Source organism: Anoplophora glabripennis, unplaced genomic scaffold (genome assembly GCF_000390285.2).
Source record: "Anoplophora glabripennis isolate ALB-LARVAE unplaced genomic scaffold, Agla_2.0 scaffold105, whole genome shotgun sequence".
Lineage (NCBI taxonomy): Eukaryota > Metazoa > Arthropoda > Insecta > Coleoptera > Cerambycidae > Anoplophora > Anoplophora glabripennis.
Genome location: NW_019416276.1, coordinates 674,673 through 697,429, shown reverse-complemented (window position 1 = coordinate 697,429; position 22,757 = coordinate 674,673). Strand labels below are relative to the sequence as shown.

Sequence of the window (22,757 nt, the reverse complement as noted above, 5' to 3'; positions counted from 1 at the left end):
TGCTCACATAAGACATTCAGGATTGTTACACGTGATACAACCAAATCTGTTGATATCTGTCTGGTACTGGTAGATGAGTCTTCATCTAGAGATTCCAAAATTTTGTCTTCCGAATGAACTGTGCGAACAGGTCTTTCTCTTGCTCGACGTTTTGGTAGCGACAAACATGCACCTCGACGGTGAACGCTTGAAAAAGTATTCCTTGTTGGACAACGTCGATTTGGAAAAGTCTGTCTATAAAGTCGTTCAGCTTGTCTAGCATTGCCATTCGCTCTATCGTATGTAAAATATATATCTGCTAATTCAATATTTGTATAACGGACCATAACTAGCAGATAAACGCGACAAAAATGTTTCAAAATTATGACTATTTCCTAGCAACAACTTGCCACTTACTGGTATTTTACAGTTGAAATGAATTGAATACCATATTTTTTTTTTTTATTAAAATCTGTTTCTAGCTGTATGAAAAATAACAAACTTTTTGCAACACACAAAACAGTGGCGTTGTATAGTGTTTTGAAATCTCTCAGAAATATTAGGCATTGAATTTATTGTTATACATTTAGCGATCAATAGAAAATGATAAATAGCAACTTAAGTATCTTATTTGATTTCCCAATTATCTAAAGACCAGTAAATTTTACGAATACTTTACAAGTATACTTTATTGCCACAAATTGATTGTACATTTTAAAAACATTTAAAATTATTGAAAAAACCAGTGGCGTCCGATTTTTTTTTTTTTCAAAAAAGGTCCCTTACTCCCCCAATATCTACTCCATTGGAGTGTATTTTGCAATAAGTTATCCACAAAAAAATAGTCCCTACTAAAAAATATCATTCCTTAAATTTTATCACTAGTGCTTGAATTATTTCCGGAAATTTTTCCGAACGAACGCATTTTTTTTAAATTTTCTGAAAAAATGCCTGATTGAAGAAAAATTTCCGGACATTAATTCAAGGACGTGGGGAATTCGGTAAGAAAATGTTACACCCAAAATTTATTTTAAAAATTTGACATGTTTCATTTTAAAACTTATTTCGCCAAAATAAAGTTGACAGGTAGACATTGTTTTGTGAGTATGACATATTTTTATCTTCTTAAACGACACATAATTTAATCGCGTTTCACGCGTTTTTTTAAATTCAAAAATGGCTCATTTTGGAAATGAAAATTACGAAAACATAAAAACAACACGGTCCTTTCACTTTAGTAATAAATGAGACAATGGTCGGTCGATAGCCGCACGGTTTAAGGCGTCAGTCCTTTAATCGTGTGCAAAATTTCTGCCCGGGTTCGATTCCCGCGGCCGGTAGACCGTAGATTAGCTATGCTTGTACGGAGGATTGGCACCCTCTNGAAATCTCTCAGAAATATTAGGCATTGAATTTAATGTTACACATTTAGCAATCAATAGAAAATGATAAATAGCAACGTAGGTACTCAAGTATCTTCTTATTTGATTTCCCAATTATCTAAAGACCAGTAAATTTTACGAATACTTTACAAGAATACTTTATTGCCACAAATTGATCGTACATTTTAAAAACATTTATATTATTTAAAAAACCAGTGGCGTCCGATTTTTTTTTTTTTTTCAAAAAAGGTCCCTTACTCCTCCAACATCTACGCCATTGGAGTGTACTTTGCAATAAGTTATCCACGAAAAAATAGTCCCTACTAAAAAAATGTCATTCCTTAAATTTTATCACTTATAATTTCCCTAGTGCTTGAATTATATCCGGAAATTTTTCCGAATGAACGCATTTTTTTTTTAAATTTTCTGGAAAAATGCGTGATTGAAGAAAAATTTCCGGACAAGGACGTGGGGGATTCGGTAAGAAAATTTTACAACCAAAATTTATTTTAAAAATTTGACATGTTTCATTTTGAAACTTATTTCGCCAAAATAAAGTTGGCTTGACAGGTAGACATTGTTTTGTGGTGCATGACATATTTTTTTCTTCTTAAACGACACATAATTTGATCGCATTTCACGCGTTTTTTTAAATTCAAAAATGGCTCGTTTTGGAAATGAAAATTACGAAAACATAAAAACAACACGTTCCTTTCACTTTACTAATAAATGAGACATTTAATTTTTGAATTTAAATATTTATCTTTGCAATACAATTCACTTAGTATTACTAAAATAGATGGAAAGTAAGTTTTTGTAGAAAAGTGATGTCTATGGCAGTTTATCAAAGATTCTTATTAAAACATAAAGAATACATTCCTTTCACTTTAGTTACAAAATAGGCATTTAATTTTTGAATTTAAATATTTATCTTTGCAACACAATTCACTTGGTATTACTAAAATAGAAGGAAAGTAAGTTTTTGTAGAAAACTGATGTCTATGGCAGTTTATCAGAGATTCTTATTAAAACATAAAAAAATACATTCCTTTCACTTTAGTAACAAAATAGGCATTTAATTTTTGAATTTAAATATTTATCTTTGCAATACAATTCACTTAGTATTACTAAAATAGAAGGAAAGTAAGTTTTTGTAGAAAAGCGATGCCTATGGCAGTTTATCAAAGATTCTTATTAAAACATAAAAAAAATACATTCCTTTCACTTTAGTAACAAAATAGGCATTTAATTTTTGAATTTAAATATTTATCTTTGCAACACAATTCACTTAGTATTACTAAAATAGGAGGAAAGTAAGTTTTTGTAGAAAACTGATGTCTATGGCAGTTTATCAATGATTCTTATTAAAACATAAAAAAACACATTCCTTGCACTTTAGTAATAAAAAAGGCTTTTAATTTTTAAATTCAAATATTTATCTTTGCAGTACAATTCACTTAGTATTACTAAAATAGAAGAAAGTAAGTTTTTGTAGAAATGCGATGTCTATGACAGTTTATTAATGATCCTTATTAAACATAAAAAACAGCACATTACATTCACTTTAGTAATAAAAAAGGCATTTTAATTTTTTAATTCAGATATTTATGTTTGCAGTATAATTCACTCAGTATTACTAAAATAGAAGGAAAGTAAGTTTTTGTGGAAAACCGATGTCTATGGCAATATATCAATGATTCTTAAAAAATCATAACTGATGCAATCAAGTAGGCTTAGGCTTGTGATGTCAAAATCGTCTTCGCTATAGGTCACGTTGACAGTAATTTTTTCTAACTTCTAATTGTTTAGAATTAAATCATATCAGTGAACAACCAAAAAACTAATTTAAAACCTTATAGTATATGTAATTCTTGCACCAAAATAGGGGACATTTTTATGTCTCATAAAAATTTAAAATATTTGCCATATTTACTGAAAAAAACTGGAATCAGTCCGCATCAAGAAAACCTTTTCGCAGCTATTCAAAAGATTTTGGAGGAAGATATCCCATCTTTTTTACGTAAAACCAGGGCTCAGCAGAACAAAATTTCAGCAAATTATTACATATATTTTATGAAACACAGATCTGATGGAAATGAAAAATAAAGGTAATAATTATGCCCCTCGTTACTCTCCGTTGCGAAGAGAAGGGTTCCAGCCAGAATTTCAAAAACATTTAGCGTTAATAGAAGAAATCTCGGAACAAATATTTGGTAAATAATTATCTGTATCTATTTATTATTTTAAAATAAATAAAAACATTACAAAGCAAAATTCTGGATAGGGACTGATTTTTTAACCATATGATAGCTGTCAAAAAAAAATTCCACTTATTAATTTTGTTTGTCTAGAAGGAAAAAAATTTTCGAAAAATTTGAAGGTTGCCATGTAATTGGCTTAAAATGACAGGTGTAATTTTCACTAAATATTTTTTGCTAGTGAAGTAACAGGAAAAGTCATATAAATATATGAAACCACCTTGTATCTCCGTAGGGAAGCGTCCTATCTAAAATTTTTATAGGGCACAAGTTGATTATTTTCGTCGGTAGAACACGTCTATAAAGTTTGGCAAAACTTATCATTAACACCCTGTATATAAATAATAATTCCACGAAAAATAAGTCAGATTCAGATAAACGTCCCAATTTTTATATATATTGTTTGAATAAAATTACATAAAAGAAAATCCGGCCTACAGCCAACTCCGTACCACTTTGCAGCCGCCCTAACATTTCCGATCTCTAGTTAATTACTTATCTACATTTTTCTGGCAATAATTGTTAGATAATACGTTAATTTATCTCAAAACTAAAGCAGTCAAATTAAATAATTTCGTGTAATAACTAGAGAGCGGACAATGTGTGTCTTTAACCCGAAGAATAGGTCAAATTTTGATAGAGATGTGTACGCGTTCAAAAATGTAATGTGTATAAACTATGCAAAATATAATTATTATGTATAGCAAATATATCGTATTATCCTCGCGAAGATTTGTACCCTTTATTTAAAATCCATAAATCATGTGAACAGGTTAAATAACGAGAAAATAATTAAGTTAATTTAGTTCTAAAGAAATGAAATGACACTCGCGCCCATCTCTAGTCTATCCGTCGACATCGGTTGCGTTTATCGAATTCCTATTGGTCAGAATTCAAACTGCAGCCCTGTTATGAATGGAGCGTGAGTTGGACTATTCTATCATGTGCGTCGCCTGAGGCTATTCGTTACATTGACTCCTAACTTCCAATTAAAAGAACGACACTATTTTTAACCGAACTTTATTTAATAAATATGTAGTATACAATTTCTGATTTTCTAAATATTTTATAACGCCTAAAAATGTATGTACCGTGGAATTTTCGTGAATTATCACGTAAATTTCCGATGCATACCCGATACGCCACTGCGTCATGGATAATGTATCTAGGTTTATGAATGACATATCTATGTTCAAGGTTAAAGACACAAATTGTCCGCTCTCTGGTAATAACTTACACATACACGCACATTTTCGGCTGAATCATCAGTCCTTTACGTCGCAGACTAAATTCTCCCAACGTTCTGGTGTAACGCAGACAAACGAGCGAAATATTCCCTTTTTGTCGGCATCCGCTGCATCAGTCATCTTTATTATCCTTTTTCTGAAATATAACCTTTTTGTTTCAGAGGGGGCGCCGGCTTCGTTTTAATAGCAGAAGTAACGTGGGTAGCGACGCTCTTCCTGCAGATCTGTGTAAGGTAAGAATAGAGCAAATAAAAGTAAAAGATAGGGCGACATCAAACGTTTTTACTCACTGTCACTTTAACAAACGTCCTGGTTTGCAGCCGGAGAAAAATTGGAAAAGCAATCAGGAGGGATATATAAAGTGATAAAACATCCCCTTTATAACATTGCCGAATAGGTGGCCCACGGACCAATCTGAAATTAAACCTTTTTCAATATAATTTATTGTCTCGCTCCTTAATTTATCTCTCGGTCCGAGGTCGTCCAGTCGCCCCGGAAAGATTGGGATAATTTGTGAATTTCAATTACGTAGGAACTTAAAGGGAACTCTTTCTTTATTCAATTATGAAGCAGAAATTGAAGGGTAGTCTATTACTAGCTACAAATAATTGCGTTTTTTCAAGTATGATAAACGTGAGTTCAGGTTTTTAACAAAAAAAATCTTAAGTTCCTTACAAAATATGAACATGAAAAAAATTATTAGTAGACATTTTATGGCACTTTATGGCGAGGAAGAGTATGTAGAATGATAATATCAAAAAAGTAACTCGAAAGTAATTAAAAAAAAGAGAAATCACCTACGCTTCTTTTTATACAGGGTGCCCCGTTCATGTTTCAAAAAAACTTGTGTGCAAGTTCCTCATGGGAAAATAGTAGGGGTAGTTCGTGTAAAGTTTTTTTTCTTAGACGCCCTGTTTTTGAAATACAGTGTGTTGTGTACTTTCCAAATGGTTTTCCATAATTCTCTTTAAATCGACTAAAGATAAAAATGTCAAAATTTGTACACGAGTAAACATCAACTGTGCGTTAAGAATAATGTGCAAACGGTTTCTTTCTGAAAAGCAGTGTCGCCGATACAGGTAATTGAAGGGGTGCAATAGAAAAAAAATAAGTCAAAGACAAAATGTATTTAATTTCTAAACCGTTCTGTAAACTCTAAAGGATACTACTTGTCGAAATTCGGTAGCATGTACCATTTTCGAGAAAAATGTAGTTGCATTTTATTTTATCACATAAAGCCGGCATAAGTACATTAACAAAATATTAAATTGAAAGGGGATATTACCATTGAATAAGCTGAAGACATTTAGCTACCAACAGTATTTGCATTTAAGGTTATGATTTTAATTTCTTACGTATCACATGAAACGGTTAAATTGTAAAACATTTTATTAACTAAAAAAAATGTAAGTTTCAGTTTGTTGTAAACTAACATTTAAAAAGGTAAATCAAAATAAACAGATTATGGTAATTAATCATCTATTATTAACTAATTTTGGATTTTGTAAACTACTACACTACCATTACTAAAATAAAAAATTGTTGAATGGACTGAATTGTTGATGGACATGAATGCTTAAAAAAAGTAATAAAAACTGAAAAATATTAGGAAACAGACTCGGAGACATACAGAACAAAACAGCTGCACAATTAAATAAATGTGCAAACTCGAAATACTACAGTAGATACTGGAATTGTCCCCCATTTCCTTCTATGCAACTTCAATTTTTTCGAAAATGGTACATGCTACCGAATTTCGACAAGTTTTTTTGTAGTATGCTTTAGAGTTTACAGAACCGTTTAGAAATGTAACAAATTTTGACTTTTAACATATTTTTTTGTTCGATTGTACCCCTCTTATTATCTGTATCGGTGACTCTGCTTTTCAGGAAAAAACTGTTTGCAAATTATTCTTAACGCACAGTTGATGTTTACTCGTGTACAAATTTTGACATTTTTATCTTTAGCCCATTTAAAGATAATTAAGGACAACCATTTGGAAAGTAACACACTGTATCTCGAAAACAGGGTGTCTAAGAAAAAAACGTTACATAAACTACCCCTATTATTTTTCCATGAGGAACTTGCACATAAGTTTTTTGAAACATGAAACGGACACCCTGTATAACGGGATATTAGACAATTCAAGATAGGGTTAAACTTTTATTTTCAGAAAGTTTTACATTGATAGTTCATGTAATAAGCGCGTGAACCGAATTTGAAACGTTCAAGAACGTTATAGGTAGAAACAGGTACATTGAATTATTTTTTTTAATAAATATTTTTAATAAAACCTTTTTATTATTTTATTTTATATTTTTTTCTAATTCCGACAGATAAAAATTTAAATTTTTTAATTTAAAATTCCAGAGCTAAATTTTTAAAATATGGAAATGTATTACTTTTTAACATATAATTTTATATTTTTAAATTCTTTTGTCAACAAATATTTATACTAATTTATTACAATTGTTTTTAAAAAAAAAATAAGTAGTGCATTACCTAATTTTCAAAATTAAAATTTAAAAAAATAAAATATTTTATTAAACATTTCCAATCTAATATTTTCTTAGCTTAAGAGAATGTTTGTACTTTTTCGAATTTCTAGAGCGGGACAGCTGCCCCCCCTTGGCGACGCCCTTGATGTTTGACACTAGTGATGTAACGAATATCCGCATTCGCATTCGCATTCGCATTCGCGAATATTCGTTTGATTTATGATATTCGCATTCGCAAATATCTTTGAATATTTTGCGAATATGAACGTGAAAGAGAAATACAGAATGTGAAAACAATATTAGGTAAATTAAACAAAAAAGTTAAGAAATAACTAACAACAGTCTAACCTCACAATTCACAAACTCATCTGAGCCGGTAGCGAAAACAAAACAAAATTCCAATCATACAAAAATACCGTTCTACCAACTTAACGCTAATTTCTTTAGCCTATAGCGCCGCTGTCACCGAAAATATGTGCGTCGCGCGCGGCATATTTTGAATCATAGATAAACGACGCTAGATTTAAAAACTGAATATTCCTATTCGCATTCGCGAATGTCAACAACAGATGTTCGCATTCGCATACGCATTCGCGAATTCTTAAAAACTGGCATTCGTTACATCACTATTTGGCACACATGTTGGTCATTGGATCAGACTAATAATTAGTTAATTTGTTTATAAGGCCATAACTTGTAAACTATTCAACTTACCGATTCCAGATTTCGTGTGAGTTATTAGACAGTGATAAGGAATGAGAGGATGCGATGTCAAAACGTTCTGGTAATAATAACGCTGTTTATAAATGTTTAATTCAGAAGTCATAAATAAACTTCTTCTGTTTATAACTTTTGATCTAATCAATATTATTTGACGCTCGAGGGCTAGTTTTGTAGGTATTTTGAAGACGAAAAAAAGTACTTTACTGTTTTCTCGTGGCAATGAACGGAAAAAAGTTAAGTAAGCGAGAAACGTGAATTTACGTAACAATTATACAATTAACCACCCTGTAAACAATCATCCCTCCATTTTTATGACTGTGGAAACTAATGTTATTGTACATAATATTTAGCATCTATAGCGATAAATTCAGCTTGACGAAACAAAAAGTCGCGTCCAACTCTATATTTCCTAGCATATACAACGTAATAACTGAGAATAAGACTATTCGAAGGTAATATAAAATTTTCTGAATATATTTCAACGTATTTTGCTTAATAACGGGGAATTTGCATTAAAAAATGTGCACCATTTTGACACGGAATATTATTCTACAATAAAAAAAACGTAAATTACATAATTTCGCTTAAAAATTCTTAAATAATTTTTTTGACTAGACCATGGACCTTATCATTACATAAAAATTCTTATTTAGGTAACTCGTACTAGAAAACAATTAAATAGAAAGACAGTGAGATTTTAGTTAAACTTCCTATAACCAGATGGCGCATTTGAGGCATGTAGGTACAAGGCAAATTTTCACAGTATTTCTGTTAATATTTGAAAAGGTAGCAAACACCCCATTTAAATCTCTTTCTGTTCAATACCTTCAAAAACGTTCATTCCGAATCACTAATATGCCTAAAATACTTCAACGCTAAGTGATTAAACTACTCGTAGCTCTCTCCCGTCATTCCTTGGAACAGGCATGTGCAAAAATTAGAGAAATATCGTTAAAACCGTCCCGCAGAGAAATTGAGGCCGGAGAAGCAGTTGCCAGAACAGCGACGACGAGGGGAATCCTGGAATTCCCATTTTGCAAGAGAAAAATGTTCCTTGTAATGACTTGATGTTGGAACTACCCCCACTTGACGGGCAAGACGTCGACGTTGCGGCGCGAATACAAATGAGGGCCTGTTCATTTGAAACGGCGGTTATGCAAGGAGAACTAGATTGCTTAGGAGAAAGTTAAATTTCGTCTGCGTCCACCTGATGTTTGTATCACGCTCTTTCCAACGAAGTTGCCGAAACGTTGCTGTCAATTCTGATACGCCAATTTAATTAAAAGCGAAAACAGTCCATATACTTTTACAAAAATCAATATGGACTGCTGAAATTCAAACAATTCAACAACAACATTCAACTTAATTTAGTTTAACCGAGCAGTAGTTCTTGAGAGTATTATTCTTTGCATTCGAATTTTAACACCGCAATTTTTTCATGTATGTCTCTTGACAACGCTGATAGTAAAACTACCTACTAATTAGTAAAAGAAACAATCATTTTTTTCATTAATTTCTCTTAGCAGTACTGGACAGTAAACGATAATAAACTGGTTATTAACAGTAATCATTTTTTTTGTAAATGATATTAAACTTTAAACCGATTTGTTGTATTTTCACTTTTTGCTTATTTCTCGTAACAATACTAGAGAGTAAAGAATATTAAACTGTTTATTAATCATGAAAAATATATGTCGTATCCCTATTTTTTCACGTATTTTGTCTAGATCGTAAAATAAAATATAAACCGATGTGTCATATCTTCATTGTTATTATTAGCATTATTGTTTCTCTTAACAATACCGGATAGTAAATGCAATAAAATCATTTATTAACCAGTAAAAAGAAAACGCATATTCATTTAACCTAATTATTACCCAACCAGTGTCGAGGATTATAAAGGTCGTTTGAAACTTCAATTTCAGTTGTTGCGAGTGAACCGGAAAAACTAATGAATTTATGTCCATCATAGCAGACAAGTGCGGTAAAATATTTGCCGAGATTCGCAAAACTACCATCAAATAAATCCACAAAATCGTACTATGGATATTTAATGATTGCCCGTGTGCAATAATTGAGTTTCAAATTTCAGAGAGTGCTGCTAATGTCATCATGAAATGGATACCAGGAATTTTGAACACGCTTTTGATGTGCCTGTATTACACCACAACATTCGTAATTGAAATATTGGGGACTCTTCTGTAAATAAGTGCTTAAATCGACTGTCAGTTTCATTTACTAGAATGGATACCTATGTGATAGAGTTTTATGAATCAATGGAATAAAATAGTTATTTTCAAGAAATATATCAAGATTATATTGGAAATTAAAACTGAAATTTCACGCTTTTTTATGCGTTATCAAGCAGGTAGATGTTACAACCAACCAGTCGGCAAGAATACCCTTTCTCTGATTCTTAATAAGATTGCACAGTTTTTGAAACTAGAACATCCTGAAACATATACAGGCCATTCATTCCGAAGAACATCGGCAACGTTACTGGCTAATACAGGAGTTGATGTATTAGCAATCAACAGACATGGTGGGTGGAAATTAGCCACAATTGCAGAAAGTTATTTTGATGACAGTTTAAGCAACAAAAATGAAATAGCCAAGAGGATTCTTTACAATGACACTTCAACTCCAGGTTCTAGTAGTACGTCTTAATTTGTTTGTGTTGCAGAATATGATGTAACAAATGGAACTGGGAAAGTGAATAGTTTCCTTACTAACTGTCACCTGCCACCAAAAACATTTAGATATTTTTTTCCAAAAAGCAATAACATTCTTCCGCGTAAAGCATGTGCATGTTATCGATGGGTTGAGTCGCCAATATAAAATAAATATTAAAGCGTCGATATTCGCTTCGAAAACGCGACTTTCTTTTGCTTTGTACCGGGCCACATGCTGATAGTGTTTTCACATGTAAAATAGCCTTGGAGGTTTGGGGGGTGCGGCGGTGAGGGAGCGTTCCAAAATAGAGCTATATATCAGCGTGAGGCCACACCAGGGGACGTGAATGTAATACTTGGTAAACCTAGTTCAACGGTGATGTATTCTATCTTAAACTCTTTTTGTGCTCTTGGTTTCAGTGCGCTGACCTCGAAATTAAACTCGATTTAGGCTACGAAGTACTGACATACGGATAATTGAACTTTGTAAAGCAGTTTTTGGTAAATGACTTCGAATTTTTAACGTCGTTGTTGCTGGACATTTTTCATAACTAAGCTAGTCACAAAAATTATAAAGGATACACAAATATTCTACATTTTTAGGTAATTTTCGAAAGGTTATAACTTGGAAGCAATGAGCAAAAAGCAAATTAGAGCTTGAAGTTTCAAGTTTCAGAATCTAAAAGTCAAACATTTTTATCTTTTACTATCTTTAAGAAATCATAAAAAATCCAGCGGAAAAGAAATGGCAAATTTTTTTGATATTTTTGTTTTATTGTTCATCAAAGTATCCCAAAGAAACCCTCTAGAGTTCAAACATCTGCGATTTTTCTTTCATTGTTATCTGAATGATTGAAATTGTCACTTTGTTAAAAATTAATTATCAGATAAATTTTGCATCTATTAATTTTTTTTAAATTGAAATTGTTTTTTTTTTCATCAAAAAATATTAAATATCAAAACTCTAGAGAAAAAATTAGAACATCATTTAATTATTTAGTTAGTATGTTATAGGCTTTTACACCTATAAATTGGAAAAACCTGTATATTTAAAATAAAATTAAATAACATGGATTTTAAAAAACAAAACTAGTGAAGTTCGTCTCTTTATACTTAGTCCAAGAGAATTAAGCTCAAAACCTTCGAGATATGGCTGTTGCTTGACGTAGATTAGATGTTAGTAAAAATCGGTCGAAAATAATATATACAAAGAAAATATAAGTTTGTCCCAAGAAAAAAAGTTGTGCTATTTGCAGGAAAAATTAAAAATTGAAAAAATACTCAAAAATTACGTGTTTTTCCTCACATTTTCCAATATAATTTCTTAAATATGCAGTTTACAGAAAAATTGCTAATGAAATTGTTTATTATGAAATTTGCTACAAGATAGAATTGTTTTGATACCTGCGCATCATATTTTTGTTGCTTACAACGTAAGAAAGTGATGAAAATCGAGGTAATTTTGAAGCGATCAACTGGCAGATAAGAAATTGGACAATTCTCCTATAAAAATGTTTGTTGTTGTTACATTATGTATAGTTTTGCAGCAAACGCTTGTTGACTTTGACACTCTATATCTCAGAACTTATATGACCGATTTGAACGTTCTTTTTTTCAAGTTAAGCGTCTTTCCGAGAACTGTTTTTTAGTACTTTGATATATATTCCAACCCAAAAAACCGCTTCACGAAAGTATTTGTTTATTAAGTCAAAATGTTTCGAATTTTTAAAATAGTTCCAAAAATTATTAAAAAAAGGAAATTGGTATTATAACGATGATAGTTAAAGGGTCCAAGTATGTGTAAAAAAAATCAACACCAATTAAAATGTCTAACTTTAACCCCAGCACTGACGCAAAAAAATAATAAATTTCGGGCTGAAATTTAGTAACAAATTATCTCATACCAAAACTATCAGACCGATTTGGATCGGGTTTTGGGATTTCGTTTTGTAATCCTTTAAAGTACTTACATCTACATTTGTAGTAGAATTGGACAATTTCTTACCTGTCAGTTGAACGTTTCAAAATTACCTCGATTTTCATCACTTTCTTACGTTGTTTGCAACAAAAATGATGTGCGCAGGTATCAAAACAATTCTATCTTGTAGCAAATTTCATCAGTAATAGTATTTTCTGTAAACTGCGTATTTAAGAAGTTATATTGGAAAATGTGAGAAAAAACACGTACTTACCTAATTTTTTAGTATTTTTGCAATTTTTAATTTTTCCTGCAAATAGCAATTCGCCCACTTGGTTCACCCGGACCAAATTGAATTCCTCAGAAAAACGCAGCACTAGCTCTCACTGTCGCGATTACATTCTGGTTTTTGTCCAGCACTCCAGGTCTATTAATATCAGACCACATTTAAAATTCAACCCCGAGTATCCTATGAATTTGAAAGTGAAATTCTGGACAGTAAGACCAATATTTATCGAACGTGATGAACAGCGGGGGAAAGTTTAATGAATTTCCTTTGAAATCCCGCGGACGGATCTTATTTAGCAAAACGCCAATTGCGCCATTATTGGAAAGCGGTATGTTTGCGAGATGTAAACAGACAAACGTAAACAATATAAAATAAGCGTCGCTAAAAGCAATAAATTTGGTTTAAAGGGTGTAATTTATTTGTAGCTAATAATTTGCATTTCCCGTAAATATGGCATATAGGAAATATCCGACTGTAAATTTCCGAATTTATAAAAACATGTGTTTTATTATTAACAGGTAATTGTCAAGTCATATATCCCGTTCTAGAACTTAACTAGATTTTTTTCAAATAAGCTAAAAGAGGCATGCTCTGCTTTACTTCATTTTAAACTCATAACCGTGCATATAAAAATGGATGTGTATACGCTTGAAGGCACGTCAAAAGTATTGATTTTACGAAATTGCAACAAAAGTAAACAATGAAAATTATGTCTACAAAGGTTCAGCAGTTGTTGCAGAAAATATGCAAGATAAGAGCATTCTGGTTGAGCGTTGTAGCCCGCATCGTTTACAGAGTAACAAGGATTATTACCACGGGATTTTCCACTACAAAGGATGTGTATAAAATTGCGAAGCAGTGGGTACGGCAACTAGGAATCTTAAACTTTCAGCGGTTTCAGTTTTACTGACGGTAACTTTTGGTTTTTAAATAAAAATACAGTTTCAGTACCTAATTAAAAATAAATTTATAATTATTATTAATTTATAACAAATGGGTATGATTATGGATATGCACAGGTTTTATACAATGCAAATTGGCAATCATTTAAAACGTACTACACACAATGTGATTCAAAATTCAGTTGCGTATTTTTGAAGTGAAAATAAGATTTTTTTTCCTAGAAACGTGTATCCGCAAATGCTTAGTTTTTTTGGATTTTTTAGGAATAATTTCCAAATGCCCTCATTACTGAGTGAGACGGCGGGTCTCAACTGGCGGGTCTCAACCAGGACAGGAAGAGGCCCCGCGAAGTGAATTAATTTCAACACTGTATATTCTAATTAATCATTTATGATTTATTTTTGCACTCAATATTTAGTTAATTAAAAACCAAGTTTGAGTAAAAAATGACCCAACAATACATAGTTAAATTTAAATCATATTAGAGAAAAAGTCAACTCTAAATTGGTTTTATATACTCAGAATAGAGTCAAAAGCCACTCAATTGATAGCAGTAACTCAGATTTGAGTAAAACTCACTCATTTCTGATACAATAGTTTCACACAGTTGTACTCATACTAATAGAGTGAAAATTTCACTCAATCGGATGTGGACAGAAATTGATGCATTATTGAGTAAAATTGAGTGAAATTTTAGTGAAATTTTTTACAGGGTATGGCGTACAACCTAATAACTGACATTCAGCTGCAATAACTGAGATTCTATGGTAGCCAAAATCTTACCCCTTAAAGTCAAATGCGTTCTGTATTCCTCGCACAACTCACACTAAAATATCGCCATTCTCTGATGACATCATTCGACAAATCGCGCGCGCCCTCGAAATTGCCACGGCCATTTTCCGCGTTGCAAACGACGACTCTCTGAGCCACATATGCCCGGTTTTTAGCGCCACCCGTGCGCAAACATGTTCGCATTTGTCCAGGCGAATTTTAACAAAGCCCCCTCGTTCGCGCGGTTCTTATTTTATATTTTGGCCTATTTATCAAACCGGGGTTATCCGCGCCCAGGGCAATCGTTATCCCCAGGAATGCCGACTGTTACCACGTTGCAATTTATGCGATGCGCGCGGAGATAATCCGATGAGAAATAATAAAAATATTTGGTTGCGGAAACAAACATGTTTTTTCCTGTTGCAGATAAAGGGCTTCGGTCGGGAAGGATATTTATGGGGGCAGGACCGTACTGCACATTCTTTTGTTAGCAGTTTATAATGCAGAGCGTCAAAAATGGGTTTTTCCTCTTCGCGGGCGTTTGTGGGTAAAGAAAATAAATAAAAAGCTTTTATGAAAGTCTCGTCGTTAGTCTGAGAAGTTTACGAAGCTACAATTACCGCAAAAGCCATCAACCGTATCAAACAACGTTGACCACGCATGCCCCTTATCGTTCAGAAGCCACCAATACCGCAGGAAGGCGCGAAAATTTTCACTATTCTTTCGAATGTTGGTAAAAGTCCAAAAAATTGGAAACTCGAACTACAAAACGACCTTACACACAATTAATCAAAATAAATTTCAGGCTCATTCAGTGTAAGTGCGTCTTTAGATAAAAATAGAGCGTGGATCATTATCCCAAGACCAAGAAATCTCGTCATCAATGGAGGAAGAGCGGCAGCATCGACGTCGTATACCCCAAGGGTCCATTGAAGTTGGTGTGAAAAAATGTTACACTTTTTGTTTTTCAGGTGCAGTTAAATTTAAATATGAAAGTTTATGTTACTCAGTATTCAGTAATATACAGAGTGTTTCAAACTACCTTATAGTGGTGGCATTTAAGACGTCGTCAAAGATAGTTAAGTCCGAGCAAAAATTGTCAACTTCTTTTATTTGATTTGATTCTCTGATATTTTCACTAAATTTTTTTACCCAAATCTCATAGGAGAAAATTAGTAATCAATTAATTAATTTTAATAATATTTATAGGTGCTGTTAAAATTGTAATTAGTATTTTATTAACAACCATGTATGTATCTAAGTACAAATATGTTCTCAGATCCTTCAATCCTTGCCAGAAATCTACTGTAGCACCGCTCAAACAGTAAAGCATAACAAATAAATAGAAATATTTGATGAACATTACATTTTATTAATTATTATGAATTAATATTTATAGTACAGTTATTACATTTAGTAACATTTATAAAATCTGGATAATTATTCCCTTTGCGTTTACTAATTGTCACATTTTTCTCAAAATGATTTGACCGCTCCATTTCAGTCACCAGAGGCTCAATATTCTCTGACTAATCCATTAAAACAGCATGATAATTTCTGCGCAGAATTTGATATGTTTTGTAAAATTTTATTTAAATTTGCTGGAAAGCAATACGATTTCTGGGGAATTTATCGAGATAATTACGCAGTTGGTATGTAAAGGGTCTCCCAAAAGAAACGCAAGATTTAATATGAGGAAAAAAGTTTTTATTAATTAAAAAGTTGGCAAAGGTTTTACATGGTTTTAAAGGGTAGACATTGCCATTAAATATGAAAAAGGATATCAGACTTCTTTTAAGAACATTCTAAATCACGCTTTCGCATACCTAAGGCTGAATTTCGTTGATAACTCTCCGAATTTCTGCCTTTAATTCGGGAATTTCCGCCACACTATCATTAACCGCAGCAATATTTTCGGCTGAACGACCAATACGGGGCCGGACTGTTTTTTAATTGTCTGCAACAGAACCTGTTTGTTCGAGTTTGGCAACTAATTTTTTAACAGTTGTTTCATTCGGGACCTTTCTCCTACCAAATTCCACGTAATTTGCGCACCATCTCAGCTACACACTCTCTGTACTTGTAATGAATTTTCACGATCTTTACTTGCTCATCTGTCGTATACCGCTCCATTTTCTCTAACCACAACTTATGATTCTGCACAATGCTGTCAACACTTCAGAATGGAAATTGCGTACAATTCAAATCCTGCGTTACTTTTGAAACACCCTGTATATTCGTATTAGTACGACAATTTACAGAAATTAAGTAAATATTATGTAACTCTCTTTCATGTATACGAATCCGATTTTTTTTAAATATCCGCAGGAAGTTTTCAGTGTCCCAGTAATATTCATTAGTTATATAATGTTCCTCCATAAATAAAACATCATAAATCGGCCATATTAGATATCGTTTTTCTTGTTTGTGCACCTTGATACCGGCAAGCAGCGTATTGTATTCATTTTAGTTTTTGTTTATAATTACAGTCGGTAGGCAGTGATTCATCTTTAATCCAGCTCACCATTTTTAAGAGTCAACACAAAGAGAAGTACGAGCTATTTGTAAATTCTTCGTTTATTTATTTATTTATTTATTTAAAATACACATCCAACAGGCGATGCCCATTAACAGGATAAGTTAAGTCTAGTAATAAAATATAAAAAAAGTTAAAAGAGAGAAAAATTAACTATGAGAAAATAGAGAAAAAAAAATAGTATAAACTTACAAATAACACAAATATAAATAACAAAATTTAAAGGCAACAAACTATAAAATACAGATATGAGTACATAAGTAAAGCATTTTTTATATCATTAGCCAAACAACAAAAAAGATCGACATTATTTTCTATCTCACTGTACTTGGAAACAATTTGGTCCAATGGTGTTGCTACTAGGATGTTACTACCTGCTGCGGGTAGACTAAAAACATTATTACTTCTAGCTGATAGTCGTGGTACTTTGATATTAATCTTACTTAAAACACCTGAACAGTCCAAAATGTTATGTAGAACTTTATACAAAAACATTACTTGAAAAACAGATCTTCTTTTAGCAAGAACATGAATATTGAAACGCTCAAGTAATAGATCATGCGGAAAACCAAGAAGGGGATATGTACCATCCAATCAGTACACAGCTGATTTCATAAACCTACGCTGTACCCTTTCCAAAGTTGCAATTTGTATAGCATAGGTTCCAGATTATTGATGCATATTCTAATTTAGAACGAATAAAGGTAGTGTAGAACAATCGTAGTGTAGAAATACTGATAAAGCCTTTGGAATTCCTTATTATGAACTCCATATTCTTGAAAGCAGATGAGGCAGTTATGTCTATATGTTTTGTCGAACATAATGTAGGGTCAAATGTAACTCCAAGATCTTTTATGTAATCGGGTCTATGCAATATTATATTATCCAATTTATAATCGAATAGTACAGAATTTTTTTTTTTTTGGTGAATGTAATGATGATTACGTTTACCGTTAAAGTATTATTTAGACACCACAAACTAATGACATTAAGCGCATTCTGTAACATATATCATCATCTTCATACATTAAATGGTGTACTTGTAGATCAACCATGATGTTACAAATAGAAAAAAGAGTAAGTGTCCGAATATAGATCCTTGAGGCACACCAGATATTTGATGAAACTTGTGTGATTTAAAGCCACGATGCTGAAAAAACTGATACCTATTTTGTAAATACGATTCAAAAGGTCAAACCCATCTAGTTTGTACAGCAAAAGGTCGTGGTCGAGTCTGTCAAAAGCTTTAGTGAAGTCGGTATAGATAACATCGACTTGTTTCATCTTGTCAAGTTTCTCGCTAATAAACTGAGTTTTTTGGACAAGGCTAGTAACATTGGATCTGCCCTTAATAAAACCGTGTTGCTCCCACGCCAACAGCCTGGACAAGGATCTGTATAAAAAGCCATGTAATAGAATATCAAATATTTTGGAGAAATTGCAAATAATAGAAATTGGCCTGTAATTAACCAGTTCATTCTTACTGCCCTTCTTGAGCAATGAACACACTCTAGATAGTTTCCAACTATAAAATTGTGTGTGCCGCATTCTCCCAGAGCAGTCGATATTGCATAGTTTTAGTATATTCTTCTGCTGCAGCAAGTTCTAGACTTTCATTGGTGTTTGGTGTATGACATCAATTGGGTTGCGTTTATTCGGTTCCGGGCAATTCTGTCGGCATAGGCAAATAGGCGCGGGAGAAGTCCGAGGATATCTTTCCGTTAATTTAATTGTGATTGTAATTAATTTATTAGTGATTTTGGGTTTTAGTTCTTAAAAATGGAGAGTAATTCAAGCTGGATGGTATTTTAAAAATGAGCTTTCGACAAATAAAAAACTATGCGGGAATGAATTTCCGTTTTATAAAACGACATCGAAAGAGTATGCTGATAGAAAAAGTTACTACTAATTTTTATTACTTTTCAACCCCTTGAGCTATTTTTAAATTCTTAAGTGAATATAACCATCTCATAACCCTTTTATTAAACTATTTCGTGGCGTGCAAGCTCTAATCGTGCACGATGTTCACAGCGTTTGGTTCAAAGGACCACTTAGCCCTGCCACTTAGCGTCAGCGTCCTTTCACCCCTGTAGCCAAATTGTTTTATATAGTTAGCGCCCATACTTAATTTGGGGATTATATTCCTAGACTTTGGCAATGTCCGATTCGATTACCGATAAACGCAGTTAAACTTTCGGAATTGTGTTTGCGTAACTCCTCGAAGCTAAGTTTTATTGAACGTCTGGATTACGGTTCTCCACGGATTGTTATCCGGGCGAGTTACAACCTTCATCAGGATATATCTTTCGGGAACAGGATCTTTTAAAGCCGAGCTTGTTGAATCTACGTCGGTGGATATGTCTGCAAGGCGATTTTGCTCGCGACTACTTTGTCGTTGAAAATGGCACGCGAATCTTTAGAAAATATGGAAAATTCTTCTGTGTCTTTTTTCAAAATTACGGACGTTTCGACTCTCATGGTAATTCATGGATCAAAATTGAAGCAAAACTATCAAAATACTTTTATTCTGTATAGGATGCACACGCCAATACACCAATTGTTGAACCTTTTATACAAAAAAGTAAAGAAACTATGTATTTACATTTTCCAGTTATTTTGTGCTTTAAACGGATGATATTGCGGGAAGTAACTACTCTGCTGACTAATGCCTCGACCAGCTTTTAATTATACCCACGATATCTAGTAACAACTTGGTTGTTTTTTAAAGTTTTACTGGAAAACCAGGCTTTTTTCGAAAAACCTAAGAGACTAGTAATTTGTAGAGAATTGAAAGACGAATCCGAAAATATCATGGTTGTACCGTAAAGCAGTGGCGTACTATTTTATTTAGAAAAATATGCTACCGGTACCCTGTATCTCCGCCACTGGAACATGTAAATTGAGAAAAAGGCCTCAGATTTTGGACAATGTTTACATAAGTACATATGCCCAATTTCAAATTACTGCACTTGCTAGTTTTTAAATTATTTAAAAAAATTTAAAATATCTCGAAGGGCAGCACAATTTGTCTAAGGTGAGGCACAGCCCTAGAAAGAGTGATGCCAGAGCTACAGATTTTTTTGGAACTGGGGAAATAGGGAATTCTGCTTTATTTCTTGGGATTTTTAAGTCATTTCAAAACGTATACTTCAATAACAACTAAATGAACTTTAAATGCAGCTGAGCTGAAATAAGGTCACTAGATTTACAAACAGAGGTATCTACTAGCTACTGTAAAAAGTTTTCTTTGTTACGCGTTGTGCTGCCCTCTATTAACGGATGGTTATTAACATATCGGAATACCGAAGTCGAAATTGTATAAGTAGTGACATCTATTAAAGAAAAGCCAAACGACGAAAACAAAGATGACCACCGGTCGCTAAATTGCAAGTGGAAGTGAATCTTATTTGTGGAAGGGCGAAACGGACGGTGACTATGAGACGCCTTCAATATAGCCATCCTTCTCTATCGCTCGGATTTCTATAAGTTACATTATCGCTCTCACGTATCGGCCGGTGAACCATGGGGACTTTCCGACCCTGTATAGCCTGCAAAGGTAGGTAAACTATCTGGTTACACAGTTGTTTGGCATATTCTAGTTATGTGGAATGGCATGTAACAGTGCACGCTTTATGGTGCATGAAGGCAAATTGGGTCAACGGAATACATATTTTAAATTCACCATTATTGTATCAAAATCATATTTGGGATAAACTCACTATAGTTTTATATTTTTATTTTATTTTGTTCTCTTCTTGATGAATTTAATACAGTAGTAAATTCCTAGTAATTCATGCAATAATTTTAAATATTTTTTTTGATGAAACTCAACTGCTGCGTTTGGTTACCATAGACACGAACACATGGAAAATAAGAATTTTACTTTCACATTTAGTTGACGTTTCAACGATATTTATTGCCATCCCCAGGACCACTAAGGTCGTACGTTATTCGCTACAGTCTTATTAAGTAAGAGATTTACTGTCGTCATAAAAAAATATTTAATAAGATTGCAAGGGAATACCAACTACCCCATTTGTTCTCAGGAAGGCGATAAATATCGCTGAAACGTCGACTAAATGTTGAAAGGGGGTTTTTGTCCGCTTTGTTGTTGTACACGTTCCGATAGTAAGAAAGAATGCCAATAAATAGACTGCTGTCACACCACGTCTCTTAAAATTAATTGTGCGTACAGATCTTTTTTCGTAGAAATGCTAGTGACAGGAAACCTTAGTGATAGTGACCCCAGTCTCTGATGAACACATTTATATCTAACTTCCACAATATTATCGAATCACCCTGTACAGGATATTATGAACAACATTATAAATAATGAAATTTTCTCCAAATGAATGTCAGATCAGAATTCCATTTTTCTCATTTTCTGCGTTATGAAGACTAAAATTTGCTGAACTTTCAAAAGAAATATTATTCTTCGTTCGCTCTACCCTACTTTAGGTTTAGACGTCTTGCGGATTAAAAAGAAATCATTTTTCAAGTCCCAAAAGCGATGTCGCCAATTATTAACACTGACACATTCAAGTGCATGCAGACGTTTCTCCTCACGCGATAATTTCGCTTTAGCGCTCGTTGGAAAGCCAGAGGGTCGTAACGATGTCATCACGAGAACACTCTATTAGTCCAAAATTACGGTGGTTTTAAAAATTCGGATGGTATTAATTAATTACAACGTAAGCCAGAAGCGGGAGCCGACGACCCTCTGTTAATTATATGGAGTGGATGTGGTGCGGATGAAACGTGCGCCTGGTCGATCGCAATTTATCGTGGTATATTAATTTAATGTTTTTTATTTTGAGGATTTGCTTTTTTCATATAATGGTGATTAGTTTCCTTAAAAGAAGAAAATAGATACTTATGACCTAATTTCATGAATTTGTACGTAGCATATTATTTGCTTATTGGTGCCTTTCTATGTGAAATTTTCATTTAATTCGTAACACAGTTTTAGAAAATCTAAGCAAGTTGCAAACAGTGATAGTTTACAACTACCTCTTATGTTTATAGTAATATTTTTTGAATTTTACTCGCTTCTTGAAGTACATTTTCCGATGTTTACATGTGTCGTCATGTTTTCGATGACCTTTCAGTACAAAAGTTAAAGAAATCGTTGTCGTCAAATATGTTTATATGTACTTATATTTTCCCGTATAATAAATGTGTAATTTCATTAGGACAATCTTAATAATTAATAATAACATACATAATGCTTTTCAGTACTGAACTAAATCACCATATATGAGTTTCCAGGTGGCACATTTGATGAGCGGTTCTGTGACTCACACCAATATCAGCCGATAATTTCACAAAACCATTAGATCTTGGGATACAAAGAATATAATTAATTGAACTTGACTTGAACTGGCTTGAAATTTGGGAATGAATCTCACATGGTAGACCAACATACCTTTAAGGAGGTATATCGGGGTTCGAGGGAAGTGAGGAGCGCAGGGGGCCCTATGCTTTTCTTATGGGACTAAAGCCCGCTGCCAACTTGAAAAAATTAAATTCTATTGAAATTATTTGCGATAAACATTATCTATATAGCAAAGAAATCTACTCA

At 33.0% G+C, this 22,757-nt stretch overlaps 1 protein-coding gene across 1 annotated transcript in view; it reads left to right on the top strand.

Moving 5' to 3' along the window:
- Positions 1-22,757, top strand: part of LOC108903184 — a 98,038-nt gene that overhangs the window by 38,201 nt on the left and 37,080 nt on the right. The window contains exon 2 of the mRNA XM_018705274.1: positions 5,028-5,099. Coding sequence (XP_018560790.1) covers positions 5,028-5,099 — 72 coding nt within the window. The remainder of the gene's footprint in view (positions 1-5,027; positions 5,100-22,757) is intronic.